Source organism: Sphaeramia orbicularis, chromosome 7, assembly GCF_902148855.1.
Source record: "Sphaeramia orbicularis chromosome 7, fSphaOr1.1, whole genome shotgun sequence".
Classification (NCBI taxonomy): Eukaryota; Metazoa; Chordata; class Actinopteri; order Kurtiformes; family Apogonidae; genus Sphaeramia; species Sphaeramia orbicularis.
The window spans coordinates 54920070-54936523 of record NC_043963.1 but is presented as its reverse complement, the minus strand read 5'-3'; the positions used below and the strand labels follow the sequence as shown (position 1 = coordinate 54936523).

Sequence of the window (16454 nt, the reverse complement as noted above, 5' to 3'; positions counted from 1 at the left end):
GTCAGAGCAATACCTCGTTTTAATAAACAATCTGCATAAACACCACATCCATGGGGGGGCGCCATTCTTATGTGATGTCATAACTCATAACTGTGAGTACATGGATCTAGTACGAATTCACGGGTGGAAGTCACAGGTTTGACTGACATTCCAGTGCATTTACACCGGAAGAAGGTTGGAAAAACATGAGTTGTGGGTGGACTGGAATGCAGCATAAGACCACTTCAAAGATGTTAAGCCTATATTAATCTATTAAAAATCACACATTCTTAAATTTTAGCGTTTTCATCCTCATTACACAAGACTTGTCAGTGAAAAGACTCTTATTGTGGTTTTAAGAAATCCAGCCAAGCCCATCCAGTGGCAGATTTCTGTGTTAGATGTAGCTAAATTGTTCTGTATTAAAGAATCTTCGTCTTCTTTCTCCCAGGGCTGCAGCTGTGGTGCAGGAGCAGCAGGTTTCTACTGGTAACCAGGTTTGAAAACCACAGAACTGCCCTGTGAGTGCCTCCTCTGGTTCTAAACGTCTCTATCTTCCTGTCATCAGGACCTTATTGAAAACAAAGAGTCTGCTTTTGTTCAGTAGTCTCAGTATCATCATCTAGCAGAGCAGGTGAAGAGCAGCAATTTGACAGACGCAGATACAGGGCAGCGCCACAAAGACCTCTGATTGAATTGCCTCTCGCTTCTGAAGCTGCTCTTCATTCCCAGCCGGTGCCAACATGCTGTAGGAGACGGAGAGTAAGAGGGTCATCCATAAATGCACCAGGGCTTCATTCGATCCTCCGTTTGACAGCAGAGGATTGTCTGAGCTGACACAGTAGCGGGTGGAGTGGGGATGGGGATGGGGGGGGGGGGTTCACCCACACCGTGAAGTGGCTCAGAACCTGGAGACCTCAGCCGTCCTCTCAAACATTCTCCTGTCCTTGTGGACTCTCAAAGAGTTTCTGGCTTTAATGGGCAGTGGAGGAATATCTCCAAAGCACCTTGCATCTCTCAAAAAGAGAGAAAGCGAGAGCAGATTATGTCGAACAACTCCCACATAATCACGAGTGTGCTTTTTCAGACAATGCAAAAAAAAAAAAAAAAAAAACATCCAAAATGCAGCGAGCTCTCAAACAGCCTTCCACCGATGATTGTGCTCGAGAGGAAAATCAACCTTGAAAAAAGAAGCAAATCTCTCCACATTCCTCCTACTTGTTACTGTATGAGCAGTCTCTGGTGTGAATACATCAGACTATTAATTACATATATGCAGCCTGAAGGGCTCTACATCTGTTACATTCATCTACCGTATGCATGCCGTCTCCTTCAGTGGACCGTCACATCCTTCTAACAAGGCACACAGAAGAAAACTAAGCAAAAAAATAAAGTTTGACACTGCCTGTGTTTCTGTGTTCCTGCTTCTTTTTTTTTTTTTTTCTTGTCGTCTGTCACTGACATGCTAAGTTCCACCAGACAAACACACCATATTGAGCTTGGCTTTGGTTGACTTGGCAACACTGCCATCTCATGGTGAGCAGAGAGAATAAACAGCACTGGGCTTTTCTGAAGAGGCTTTATTGAAAAAAAAAAAAAAAAAAAAGTTTATTAATTAAGAAATGCATGTTACTAGTGACTAATTCATTTCATATATTGTCTCCTGCCAAAGTCGTCATTCAGTCCTATCATCACAGTAACACACGTTTGATTAAATAACCGCATCGTCATAAATCAGAATTTAACAAGTCACTGATTAGAACCGATCTGTCACAGTGTAAGTCATAAAGCAATGATCATTTCTACCTACTTTATTAATTACAAAGACATTTCAGAGACTGGCAGATCTTCATCTGATCTTTTGTTCCCCACTGTCTGAAATACCACCTTTTTTAAGGGGGCGTCAAAGGAGTTGCATAAATGACACTTAAATCACTGTTTAGATCTTTAGTTACAGTACTGTACAGGAAGCCCTTCTACAGTAGTTCTTCTGCAGGTGTCTTTTACAGCAGATATACTAACCTGAAGGTTAACCTGGTACTGACGCACTGTTGTGTTCTGGTCAGTCTGGTTTTTGTCTTCTTGTGCTGAACGGAAAGCTGCTGAAAACTGAAATTTCCCTCGGGATCAATAATCTATCTATCTATCTATCTATCTATCTATCTATCTATCTATCTATCTATCTATCTATCTATCTATCTATCTATCTATCTATCTATCTATCTATCTATCTATCTATCTATCTATCTATCTAAATTCCTCTCAGATCTGTTCTTCTCTTGGGTTCCATTTCTAGTCACTGAACCTCCAGAGAACAGAGGCTGTCTCTGAACAGAAGTGAAATGCTAGAGCTGGCAGATGGATCGGACTTTTCTCTTAGTGTGTGAAAGCCAGCCCCCCCCCCCCCCCCCCCCCCCCCCCAGGGCCCCAGTCATGCCTCACGGCATTTTAAACCTTTCTATACCTGGACACTTCTCTGATCTTCCTGGCTCACAGTACTTCTTTCCATTTCTGTTTGACAGCTCTGCTCTCCACTACACGCCTCCGTTCTCACGTCCTCCCTGATGCCCGTCCGTGTTCGCCATCGGATCACCAGAGCGGCACACCCTTCTGAGCCGGGTTCACACTGCACCACCAAGATTCGGTAAATCTCCAGGAGAACTATAAGGATGTTTTTGCAGGTGAAAAAGATCATCAGCTGGTTCAGTACCTGTTCTTGGATCATGAGGTAGAGTCGGTAAAGTAGGAACGGGCCGTCTTGGAGTCCGACTGTGAGCAGTAAACTCCACACTTCGCTGGAGCAGAAAGAGGCCAGTGAAGATGTGACTCCAGGGCAGCGAGGCCGACCGCCACCGTCGCCCTTCTGCGGCGCTCGAGTCTGCGTGAGCACCAGAGGAAACTGCATGAGGGCCCATGAGAAGAGGGCCAAGCCCACCACCACGACCACACGCTTAGTTTGGACCTCAGGTTCTCTGAAGGTGTCGAAGATGTCCAAGATGTCTGCGCCCAGTCCCACGTAGACCATGAGGAGCTGGGAGAGCTGGTCACGGGACATGTCTCCTTTAGGCATGAGCCAGCGACCCAGGACCAACACAATGAGCATGGTCTGTTCCAACCCGGCCACCCAGTTCTCTGGCTCCAGCTCCACAATGTCCTGGATGAAGAAAACAGGGAGTCTGTTCACGTCAGGGCTCTCAAACTCATGTTCTTTCAGGTTCCACATTCAGCCTGATTTAATGTCCAGTGGGCCGAACCAGTAAAATAATTACAGAATAACCTGTAAATAATCACAACTCCAAATTTTTGTCTGGTTTTAGTGCAAAAAACCCCAATTAAATTATGAAAATACTTACTATCCAAAAAAAAAAAAAGTAAATAACCTGAAAAAACTGAAATTTCTCAAGAAAATTTAGTGCAATTTTAACAGTATTCTGCCTCAACTTATCATCTATTCATGGCCATTATGGATCAGATCTACAAAGACACTAAACACTTAGTAAAAGTCAGAAAATTGTTAAAATTGTGCTGAATTTTCTTTAGCCATTTTAGGTGAGGACAGGTTTCCTTCCTGTCGTCTGTCCAGAGCAGACGTGTTTCTGAGCTGTCCTTGCCTTCCTCTTTTTTCTCCTGCTTTTGCCTCTGTGTCTTGTTTAACTTTGTCTTTGGATCCACTGCTTGCTGTACTCCCGAACGACTAAATTATGGAATTGATCAACTGGTCACTCAGCGCAACTGACAAGATTTTTCCACCCAGGAACAGGGGCCTGGAGGAGCCCACCTGCCCTGACAGAACTTTTACAGTATGCTATCCACACTTGGAACAAGTGGAGGTAGTATGACTTACCAATAAAAATGTACATTATATAGTCTAAATGTTGTCTAAAATTAACATTTATTTGCAACATATTATAGCAAACTATTACATGATCAAAAACAAATGAATTTTAGCCCAAAAAAATGTCTCTGTTTTGAACGTCTGGGGTCGCCTGACATTTGTGATGTTAAAATGGGGTCACGAGCCAAAAAAGGTTGGAAACCACTGGCTTAGATAATCCTTTCTTATTTTAACAGAACTTGATAAGTGCACTTTTCTTGCCGCAGTGGGTGATGATTTTACTTGATATGACATTTCAACCCAATAATGACTTTAATTTTCTTATTTTTGTACAAGCCTTTTTTGCAGTGCACTTCCTGCCTCTGAAATGTGTAAAGACAAAAATGTCCCAAACTATGTTTAAAGAAAGGAATAATCAAGTTTTTGAACTACCTCAGTTCAAACATGGCTTAAATGTAACCCTGACCATATCCCCCTGAAGGGTCTTAAGGGAGCAGGTGTAAATAAATTGCTAATTGTTATTAGACTGTAATTAACACATTTTTTAAAAAACAAAAAGTTGTTTGTTTATTTTGTGGCATATTATCTGAGTGAGTAGTAAGTAGTATTATAGTATGTTAAAAATATGAGGAAAATATCAGATTTGAAGCATTAAAAAAATAATTTCATAGCTTCAGTCAGTAAATGCATGTTTCTTTGCTTCAAAAATTAAATGTATGGTGTCCAGCTGAGTGGATATTTTTGTTACTCCATGAAAAACAGATTCATAAAAAACTTCCAATTACATTGTTTTTTTTTTGTTTGTTTGTTTTGTTTGTTTTTTTTAATCTCTAAAGAGGAATAAAATCACTGAGGAAAAAAAAAAAAATTGAATAAGGTTGTCATAATTCATGCATGAAAGGGTTAAAGAGGGAACCGGCTCACCAAAGCTCAGTTGTCAGTAAAACACTACAGACTGGTGAGTCCACTCTAGGGTGGACCACGTTCACCCTGATGCCAGCCCACATTTCACTAAAACTTTACATCTATAAGTTTGAAAAGGTGCCACTCAGCCTAAAGCACAGCCAAGGGCTAAAAAATCTCCTAAATCCTACATGAAAGAATTTGTTCCAAAGCCACCCCAGAAAAGCAGAGATCTAAGAGTTTTTTAAGCAGGTGCATGTCTATTACACATTTACTACAAATAATAGTTGATCCGCCCCGTTGTTCCATTTAAATTTGATCCAGTGTTAAGTTTGGAGGTCTTCAATGTGACCATGTGGAGGTGGAGGCAGGGGAAGGCACCTACCACTGTGATGGGGATGTGAGCCAGCAAATGAAGCTCAGGGCCTGAGGAATTGTTGACGGGCAGCTTGGACTGCAACAGGCTTAGCTCCAGAAACCAAATGGAAGGGATTACAGTACTGAGGTAGAGGAAAACCATGGGTGAGAACCTAAAAGAGGACCGCCAACAGAGAGAGAGGAAGAGGGAAGAAGATAGGTTAGGTTATTTTTAGTGCCACACTTCTTTTAAAGAAGAAAGAGGTCCCTTTTTTTCCCCAAAGAAGCATCGGATTTCAGACAGGCAATTATTCTCATCATATATGCAAATCCCACTTGGCAGCGCAAAGCCTTCTCCATGAGAAGCAAACTTCAAAGTAAGACTCGATGAGAAAGAGAGAGGCCTGAAGAAAGCTCATGTCTGTGGATGTCGTCTGCCACAGAGCTACAGCTGCTGAATGTGACTCTGCGTTGAATGGGATGAGACGCTAAATGTTCATATACTTTGGAGGCTGCTGTCATGATGATGGACCTCTGTTTGTTTGGTTTTTTTAACCAATTGTTTTTTAGAAAAGACCTTCGTTGGTCAGGAACAGTGTTGGGAATAACGGCGTTAAAAACAGCAGCGTTACTAACACCGTTATTGTTTTCCAGTAATGGGTAATCTAATGAATTACTTTTGAAACATTACGCCGTTGCCTAGGGCTGTGCAATTTATCGAAATTCAATGACGATTTCGATTATTACACTCAATGATTACAAAAATTATGTAATTATGTAAAACGATTATTAATTTTGAGTTTTAATTCATGTGCATGTAAGGTACCATGAGCTGCTTGGCCCCGCCCCCCTCTAAGCTCCAGCTGCCAGTTAGCCGGCAGGTCCAGCCCACCAGGACAGTTGTACCCAGCGGTCTGGAAAAATGGCAGGAGAATCCCAGCAGAAGTGCTTGGTAAACAAAAAAGGCAAGTCAACTTCAACTGTATGGAATCACTTTGGGTTTGATGAAGAAGACAAAGAGCAGAAACCCATCACGTACAAAAAGTGTTTGGTAGTTGTGTCCGCACCGACCGCTAACACAACAAACCTTTAAACCATCTAAAGTTCAACCACCGCCACCTTTAGGATAATCTGATGAAAAACCGAAACACACAGAAAAACTCTGTCTACAACTTCGTCCGCAATGCAAACTTCAATCTTCGAATCTCTTTACGCTGCAACTCCCTACTCATCACCATCAGAGAGAAAAGAAAACAGCCTCCACTGTCCATGACCTGGTTAAAGGTATGAGCTCCATGAACACCACTGACAACTGGGGCTGCAGACAAATGCTGAATCCACTGGACAAACACTAGGTTTTGCCCTCAAGACATCATTTTACACCAGCTGCTACTACACTGAACATGCTTGAATTTATAATTTGCACTTTACGTGAGTTGTTTTTTTTTATTGCTCTACTTCTATGGTAAGTCTATAGCAGTTTAATTCCAGTGCACTATTTATTTACAAAAGGAAACAGACTTGAATTTACAGTACACTTATTTGCATTCAGAGATTTTTTTGTTACGTACAAAAGTGAACATACTTTGTTTTAGTGGTTAAAAGCTTTATTTATGTTTAAAGAGTATATTTTACATTGTTTTGAAAGAAAAAAATAAACAACTTTAAGGTTAACAAATAATCGTTTTTAGTAATCGTGATTTCAATTATTGCTAAAATAATCATGATTATTATTTTTTTCTATAACTGAGCAGCCCTACCGTTACCGTTACTGGCAGTGAAATGCGGTGCGTTACAATGCACTGATACCTAACAGCTGTTATCTGTCCTGGTTGGCTCAGCCAGGCAACCAGAGGTGTGACGTTCACAAAGGAGTCGAGTCTTTTGAACGGCTCTTTTCAGGGAACAATAAGAACCGATTCATTGCTAGCCGTTCGTTTACGAGTCGTTCTTCTTTTCAAATCCCCCACACTGCCTTCATGCTTCACCTGTGTGTCCATGAGTCTGAGTTGTCCACGCCCCCTTCACCTGAACGACTGATGACATCTACGAGTTTGAGTTGTCCCAGCACAACACAGGCACCTGAACGCAGCTGTGTGCAACTCATTTAGGGGAGGAGTTATCAGCTATTTTAAGGGAGGAGTTATCAGTGAGTCTGACTGAACTGAACACATTTACAGCTGGATCAGGGAAGAGCGACTGAAAACAGTGCAGATGTGGGATTAACTGGAGGAGCATCTTCATCTATAAATGCAGATATGCACCTATCAGGGTTCCCGCGGGGTCTTGAAAAATTCATTAAAGTCTTGAATTTACAAATTGGATTTAATACCTTAAAAGTCTTTCAAAGGTATTAAATTTGATATGGTGGCCTAGGTCTTAAGTTATGTTGCCATAAACTTGGTCACTGTATTGTGTTTAATTGTGTTTGTTAAACGTTCAAGCTGCAAAGAAAGCAATGTTAGTCTATTCGGTTCCATCCTTTCAAACCCGACAATTTATATTGAAATTAGGAACCAATTATTTATTTACTTCTACTTTAGCTAACTTTGCAGCCCCCAGTGGGAAATAACTCAGAATAGTAGGAATCAACATGTTGGAATTAATAAATGCATCCTCCTAAATTCTAGGAGTCTAGGAGCCGGTATGGCTGTGAAATAGGCTTTGAAATGGGCATTAAATTCTGTTTAAATGGTCTTAAAAAGTCTTAAACTTAATTTGTAGAAACCTGTAGGAACCCTGACCTATGTGGTGGACCCCAGCCTGGCCCTGGTGGACCCCAGCCTGGCCCTGGTGGACCCCAGCCTGGCCCTGGTGGACCCCAGCCTGGCCCTGGTGGACCCCAGCCTCACCACAGTCCTGGTATTCAGCAGGCACGTGCACACATAGGACCCAAAGGGGGCTTGAGCCCCTGCCCTTTTCGCCTCATAGAAAAGTGCCCTTTTTACTTTTAAAAAATAAATAAATTCCTGTTCTGCAAAGGAATGTAAAAGAAAATGGCAGTATAAAAACGCCACGGTTATCTACCGTACACATTTCCTTGTAATAGTGCGACATGGTATTGTATGTGTGTCTGATGCCGCTTCTCTGTCCACTGTCTGTCACTGAGGGGCGGGGCTTCCCCATGCTGCACGCTCACATGTATGTCCGGAGAAAGAGAGAGAGGGAGAGAGAGAGAGAGAGAAGTACAAGCTGCGGTCACTCTGTGTGTAGTTTGTGCACAGATGAGACAGGACAGTGGACTGACTTCAACCTTTGTGGCTTATCAACCCCCCCCCCCCCCCCCCCCCAACATTACTGAATGTATTGAATCACAGTGGAAACAGAATCATTCACTCCACTTGATTTTACTGACAATTTACGTTTGTTTCCAGATATTGAGTTTCTTGTACGTTTGCTGCTGTGAATGTTTCTCCAGTAGGAACAGGAAACTCCAGCAGAAGTCACAGTAGGACTGGTTTATGTGGAGCCTGGACTAGTTTTTTAATGAAAGCTGCGTTAATGTGCACCTAGGGAAAAATATCATATTAGCCTTAGCTTACCAGTTTGGAAGTTATAACTCGGGAGTCAGGAAATTATTGTAGTTTATTGTGTAGCTAATCTCAGGTCTCAGACTATGTTAGCTATGCTACGTCAACAACAAATCCTGTAGATCAACATGTTGACTGCAGTCCTGTAGACATGCAGGCTGAACTACAGACTAAACACGACTGTTTTATAGTATTTATTTCTACATTTTTGTCAGTGTTCAATGTTTCACAGTGGAATGTTCATGTGTTACAATCTTTATCTTCAACAATACATAGCCTGATAATAAGCCAATGTTTTATTGCTTTTTAGAATTGCAGCTGAATCACATGTCCTCCAAACCTCAGTATTATGAAACATTTTGACAATAATTTGATGACACAAGAGAAACAGCAATTGCATCACTCACAGCTACACGATACACACAGCTATGTTGTTGTTGTTGTTATCTATGGCTACTTTATTCATTTTACAGTAAGCTACATATTGTGTTATTAAGGCCTGAAAAAAATTTGGCGCACACATACTGCTGTTTTGTGACTTTGAGCCCCTGGCCCTCTAGAATCCTGTGCACGTCCCTGGTCTTCAGTACCTGTCTGCTGTTCTACTCTGTGAAACTGAACCATGAAACACACTCAAACATCAGTTTCCTTTTACAAATTTGAGGGTTTTTCAAAAAAGTAACACAATAATTACATTCCCTGGTAACTAATTACATTTATGAAGGAGTAATTTGTTAACTAATTTAATTACTTTTCGGAAAAGTAACTAGTAACTGTAACTAATTACTTTTTAAAAGTAATTTGCCCAACACTGGTCAGGAATGACTTGAGTGAGACGGCAGGACAGAGGGTGCTGTCAGAGACGTTTCAGCAGATTCAGAACATCAGCTCAGTGAAAGACAGCGCAATAACAGCAGAGAAATAAACTTGTCTTTGACAGACAGTGAAGGAGAAACAGCACCGCAGAGGGAAATTTAGTGGCAGAATATTCCAGGCCCTTCCACCGGCTGCCTCACACCACCCTGGGCAGATGGGACTTTAAAGCATCACACACTTACAACTTTACAAGTTATTTACTTCCCACACAAAAGCAGGTTTGCAGACTGTGACAGCTACACCTCAGTTCTTGTGTTAAAAGAGCGTTGACCATTTAACCTGAAGCCTTTTCACAGACTCTTAACCCTGAGGTCATGGACGTCCTTTCCTTTAGGTTTAGAACAGTACGAGTGTAAAGGCTAAAAGTCATGTATCAGCCTCATCTTCTAGCTTCTGTGTCTAATATATGACTGAAACACTCAATGACTCAAATGTAACCCTGACCCTAAAATGGGTCTCTAATGCTGCGTTTCCACTATGTGGAACCGGCGCGACTCGACTCAGGTACCAGGTCCTATTCCTGGAGACCGTTTGCATTACAGGATACTACTGACTTTACAGTACCTGGTTGTCATAGCGATGCAGCGCGTTATTTACGTGTCGTCTGCTCTTAGAGTTGCTGATAAACTCACTCGTTGCGTGCTGTCTCGTCAAACTCATGCTGAATTTTTATGTCGGCCACCAAAGACTGAATCTCCCGACTGACTGGTGTAGTTTTACGGGCTGTCATCATGTGGATTAACCTACCGACAGATTTACTGTCAACTTCTGTTTTTTGTAAAATGGCGGGTCACAGAGACGACTCTGACCAATCAGTGGTCTGCAGTGTTTACACAGTGTCACCTTTCAGTATATGGTCCCCAGTCCTGGAACCTCAGCAGAGGTGATACCAAAAATCTAGTACCAGGTACCAGATTCCAGGTCCTTTTTCCTAATGGAAACGCAAAAAGGCCGAATCGAGTTGAGCCGGTACCACATAGTGGAAACGTGGCATAAGTTTCCAAAGTTTTCAGCAGTTGTTTACCTGTTAAAGGGACACTGCTTTAATGGTGAGCAATTCCCAAGAAAACATGTACTGTACACATCTGAGTCAAAGTCAAATAAATAAATACACTCTGTGTTTCAGCCAAACACCGACCTCTGGGGCTGAAAACTGAGGTCAAAGGAAAAGAATCCAAATCTGCGGTAAACTGAATGTCCACTAGGAGGCTGCAGTCAGTCCCCTTTGACCGCTGCATGTTAAAATGTCCAACTTCACTGCAGAAAAATGAAAAACTCTGCGTAATTGTGACTGACAGCTGAGTACAGTCTTCTGTGGTTTACTAGTGTTGGCTCAGTTGCATAATAGGACATTCAGAGTTCTTTTGTCCATCCATCCATCCATTCTCTTCCGCTTATCCGGGGCCGGGTCGCGGGGGTAACAGTCTTACCAGGGATGCCCAGACTTCCCTCTCCTCAGACTCCTCCTCCAGCTCTTCCGGGGGGACCCCGAGGCGTTCCCAGGCCAGCCGAGAGACATAGTCTCTCCAACGTGTCCTGGGTCTTCCCCGAGGTCTCCTCCCGGTGGGACATGCCCGGAACACCTCCCCAGGGAGGTGTCCAGGAGGCATCCGAAACAGATGCCCGAGCCACCTCAGCTGGCCCCTCTCGACGCGGAGGAGCAGCGGCTCTACTCCGAGCTCCTCCCTGGTGACTGAGCTCCTCACCCTATCCCTAAGGGTGCGCCCAGCCACCCTGCGGAGGAAACTCATTTCGACCGCGGAAATGAGGAGTTCTTTTGTATTGAATAAAATGTATTTTTCTCCTTTAAAGACAGTTCTGCTGTAGTTGTATTTATGGACTCATGTTTACAAAACCATCACAGGATTCTGTCATGAATTTTACTGGTGCCTGGTTACAATAATCAGTGTAACTTAGCTGCATTAGCTGTTGTTAGCATTAATATGCATTGAATTATGTGGTCTGTCAGCTAGCCTGCTAATTAGCTGAGGCAGCCATCAGTGTACTTGTTCATTTCACACTGTTGTTAAGCACAACTCTGCTGTGTTAATATGTATAAAGAAGCTGAAATGACTTGATGTTTGTTATTGTGACAGTGTTAGTGGATGTGGTCGGTGTTTTCAGTAACACTGTCTCCCCTACAACGATATTAGGGGGAGCGTTACGTCCCCTCTGAATGTCAAGTTAATTGTAAATTATTGTGTCACTACACGGAAGTCCATCAGCTGAAATGTCAGTACGTCAGTCTACCCCCCCACCCCTGGCTGTTAAATATTCACCCACACATGACTGGACACCAGCCGTTCATGGACATGAACCTGGGGAAACACTGTCCTGGTTTCATTCCTTGGTTTTCTCTGCCTCCATCCAGTTTTTTTTCTCCATCAAACCCACTTTGTGACAGCCATGTTGCACATCTGGAGGTTTCAGAATTCACAGAGGGTTTGTTTCTACGTAAATATTGTCTGTGACTTCAGCGCTCCACTCCCCAAAGCCTAAGGCTGCATTCAGACTGCAGGTAAATGTGGCCTAGATCCGATTTTTTCACCCATTGTGTGTCCGATCTGTTAAAGACAGTTCAAACCAAGGTTATAATCGTTATGAAAACTAATGAAATGACGAAAACTAGAATTGAAAAAACATTTTCGTTAAATATAATTTTATATCAATAAAAACTATAATTAAAAGAAAAAAACAATAACTAACTGAAACTGTATTGTGTGTTTACAAAACTAACTAAAACAGATAAAAATGATGGACAAAATTCCCTTCGTTTTCATTTTTGTCTTTGTCAATGTCAGATTGATATGAAATCAATTTATTTATCTCAGGCAGTTTTCTCTAGCAGCACCATACGACACTTTTTGGTCCATCACTTGTGGTTTCCATTCGTCTTCTGGTCCCCACTCTACCTGGAAACATGGAGACTAAAGTTGGGAGAAAGCAGCAGAGTCCTGTCTGGGATTTATTTGAATACGCCGACAGAGAAAAAGAGAAAAGCGACGACTAAACTAAAACTAAACCAAAACCAAGCATTTAGAAAAAAAATTTAAACTAATAAAAACTATCAAACCTGCTCTAAAAACTAATTAAAACAAACTGAATTAGAGAAAAAAAAGTCAAAACTAAATAAAACTAAACTAGAATGAAAAATCCAAAACTATTAGAACCTTGGTTTGAACAGCACTAATCTGACCCAGACCACTTTCATATGTGGTCCTGAATCTGATATGTATCTGATATTTTGCAATGTGACTTCAGTCTGAACGGCTAGGTTGCATTTATCCGACCATTACTTCACTGAAATGCGACAAACGTCACAATTCTGCGTCCCAGGAGGAGGAGCGGCAGAAAAACATGTTTCCTTCTGTAAACACAGTGTGTGTCTGCATGGTCTCGTATTCCATCAGGACCTTTTTAGTCCATGTGGGTCACTTCAGGACCTCTTTAGTGCATGTGGGTCACTTCAGGGTCACGTTCAGTTCAGACTCAAAACTGATAGAAGTTGCATTTAACCCATAAAACCCAAACAGCCTCTGACAGCCAAAATCATCTACTGATCTAAACTGTTAAATAACTTCTGACCCACTAAACCTGTTCATATGTTGAAATAATTGGTGTAAAATACAGTTCTTCATCTTTTCATGGTCATCAGATATGACCCATTTAGATGTTCAGGGGGTCCATAGTTACCATGGAAACACCGTCATCTTCATAGAAGTCGTGTTTAATGTGAAACATTAATGAACGCAGAAAAAAATTGAATTGCACTAAAAAATCCAAATTGTGCCTAACCTCCCGAGACCCAGGAAAGTGAACGTTTTTAGCTTTTTTACATTAAACAGTTGTCTAGACTGGAACTGCATAATGCAACAGTTTTTTCAGATACATTTTAAAAATTATTCTTATCTATCTATCTATCTATCTATCTATCTATCTATCTATCTATCTATCTATCTATCTATCTATCTATCTATCTATCTATCTATCTATCTATCTATCTATCTATCTATCTTTTAATGGAATGTCCTTTGCAATGAACAGCATTTTTAAAGTAAAACTGTCAAACTTTTGTCCCCTACACTGTAAAAAAAAAACAAAAACAAACAAACGTAAAAAAAACGGTATTATTCCGGCAGCAGGGGTGCTGAAAAAATACTGTTAAATAATGGAAAATAACCATTTCATAAAATACAGTAATTTTCCATAATTAAAATACAGTTTTTTACCCTAACTTTATGTGAGATTTTGCTTTTTTTTTTTTTTTTTTTTTTTTTTTTTTTTTTGTTTTTTTACTTTTTAATGTTTAATAAAGAATATTTATATGTATTAAAGCAATCAAATTCCGTATAAATATATATATATATATATATATATATATATATATATATATATATATATATATATATATATATATATGTATAATTTTCAGTGAGACTCAGTTGTCCAATCCACTGATAAAAACTGTATTTGGACAGTTTATCAGTGCTTATACATGTTATACATTCACAAAAATACATTTATTCAACATTTTTGTTGTGAAACCTCCTGTAATTACACAAGATATTTGTCAATTAACAAACAAGTCTGGTTCAACTGACAGAACAAATACTTCTTTAACGGTTAATTGTCAGTAATTTTATCTGGTTTTATTTCTTTTTTTTTTTTTACAGTATTAAACTTTAAAATAACAGTTTAATTTCAAAAACAGAAAAGAAATATTTGTGAAATTATGATACATTTGCAAATGTGTTTTAACTGTATTTTTCTGTGAAAAAAAAAAATTCTTTTAAAAAATGGAAATTTTATGGTTATTCACAGTTACAGTTTTTTCATGTTTTTTTCCATTTGACATGTAAAATCACAGTCTGTTTTTGTCATTTCATTGATATTTTCCTGTATGTGAAAAATACAGGAAAAATCTATAAAATAAACGGTGAAAATTCTGTTAAATTACAGATTTCTTTTTACAGTGTACAGAGAACAAAACTGCATTGCTGGGTCTCTGGAGGATAAGGCCTGCTGTTTGAACGTAGTTTAACTTTGCATTTGATTTATTGTTTTTCAGCTTAAAAAATCTAAACTGTGTACTATAATTGCCAGCTCACATCTATGCTACTGCTGTCATTTTAAGAAGAGTTATGATACTGGTGCAAAACAAACTGGTGACTTGTGTAACAGGATAAGACCAGTTAAACTACAGGTGTCAAACATGTGGTCCGGGGGCCACAACTGTCCAATCTGGCCCACGAGATGAATTTACAAAGTGCAAAATGCAAAAATTACCCTGAAGATATTATCAGTCAACGGCATCAAACTCCAAAATAACAGCATAGTAACCTAGAAATAATGACTGCAAATGTTCCTGTTGGTTTAATGTGAGAAAAATAATATGACATAATGACTATAAATAATGGCAACACCAATTTTTTGTCTTTGATTTATTGCAAAGAACATTCAATTCTGATCACCTTTAATAATAAAATGTCAATAATCTGAACAAATATGAACAACCTGGAATGTCTAAAGAAAAATAAGTGCGATTTGAACAATCTTCTGCCTGTTTTGTTCCTTAGTAGATCTGATCTGTAATGCACATATAGAAATCATGAGTTGAGGCAGAATATTGATAAAATTGTACTTGTTTTTCCTCAGAAATTTCAGTTTTTTCCAGTTATTCACATCTTTTTTGTTTTGGATAGAAATAGTTTCATCATTTAATGCTATTTTTTGCACAAAAAAAATTGGAGTTGTCATTATTTATAGGTTATTCTGCTGTTATTTTACTGGTCCGGCCCACTGCAGATCAAATTGGGCTGAATGTGGAACCTGAAAGAACATGAGTTTAGAACCCTGAGTTCAGTGTTGTGTAGTTTAACTCTGTGTAACTGTTTCCCCTGTTTGGTGTTCAGTATGTGGGACATAAACCTTACCATTTCCACTCGGCGTTGCGGGTACACTTCAGCGTGACGGCCATTTCCACGCCCAGCAGAGCCACGCCCGTCAGCAGCAGCCAATAAAGCGGCTCCCCTTTAACCGCCACCACACGCCACACCGTCACCACCCCGTGGACCGCGAACAGGAAGCGGCTGAGCACAGCTAGCAGGGCGTTCAGGAAGTGACACATAACGCACCGCACAACACCTGGAACACACATGGACACGTGTGGAGCTCACATTCACAGCGCTGGACTCCTGTCAACCCCATAATAATGTTAACCCTTCAATGCACCTTGTATCATATATGATACACACCCATCAAAGGCATTTAGTTATTCATTAACCCTTTCATGCATACTGGTCACTACAGTGGACAGGTATTCTCCAGCCGTTCTCTTATATAGAGGGTCTGCACATACGTCACCTCCCCCCCAGGCCACGCCCCTCTCAGTCAGACTGAGTGTCTTAAACCAACCTGTTCAACATGACGGAGTATAGCAGTAAACACAGCCAGAGCAAAGGACCATGGGAAATCTGAAATGAAATGAAGGACAGTTGGACTGGACATGGATCTGAACGAGCTACCAAAGAACAAGTGGTCCATGAACACTGACATGTGGACCCAAATGGAGGATCCAGACCTGATCCAGGGGGGAGGGGGTCAGTTCTATTTGGACCTGAAACTAATATACATGGTTTCATCAGGACTGACAACCAGGGTCCAAAACTAGGACCAGAACCAGCTGATCCAAAGGGTTTAAAACTAGGGCCCAGAACCAGCTGATCCAAAGCCTCCAAAACTAGGACCAGAACCAGCTGATCCAAAGGCTCCAAAACTAGGGCCCAGAACCAGCTGATCCAAAGGCTCCAAAACTAGGGCCCAGAACCAGCTGATCCAAAGCCTCCAAAACTAGGGCCCAGAACCAGCTGATCCAAAGCCTCCAAAACTAGGGCCCAGAACCAGCTGATCCAAAGGCTCCAAAACTAGGACCAGAACCAGCTGATCCAAAGGCTCCAAAACTAGGGCCCAGAACC

At 40.9% G+C, this 16454-nt stretch overlaps 1 protein-coding gene across 1 annotated transcript; it reads right to left on the bottom strand.

The window, feature by feature from the left end:
- Positions 1–601: 601 nt before the first annotated feature.
- LOC115422498 (transmembrane protein 26-like) lies at positions 602–15607 on the bottom strand. Its single transcript, XM_030138845.1, has 5 exons — positions 15414–15607; positions 5103–5247; positions 2479–3133; positions 888–993; positions 602–725 (listed from the first exon to the last, which is right to left on the bottom strand). The coding sequence occupies exons 1-5, from the start codon at positions 15605–15607 to the stop codon at positions 602–604; spliced, it is 1224 nt and encodes a 407-aa protein (XP_029994705.1).
- Positions 15608–16454: the final 847 nt, after the last annotated feature.

What these genes read in the sequence shown, in the direction of transcription:
- LOC115422498 (XM_030138845.1), bottom strand. Translation starts at nt 15,607, where the DNA reads ATGTGTCACTTCCTGAACGCCCTGCTAGCTGTGCTCAGCCGCTTCCTG. An exon ending in CTCACATCCCCATCACAGTG is followed by an intron (nt 3,134 to 5,102) that starts GTAGGTGCCTTC and finishes TTCTTCATCCAG; the next exon opens with GACATTGTGGAGCTGGAGCC. An exon ending in AGGACGGCTGAGGTCTCCAG is followed by an intron (nt 726 to 887) that starts GTTCTGAGCCAC and finishes CGTCTCCTACAG; the next exon opens with CATGTTGGCACCGGCTGGGA.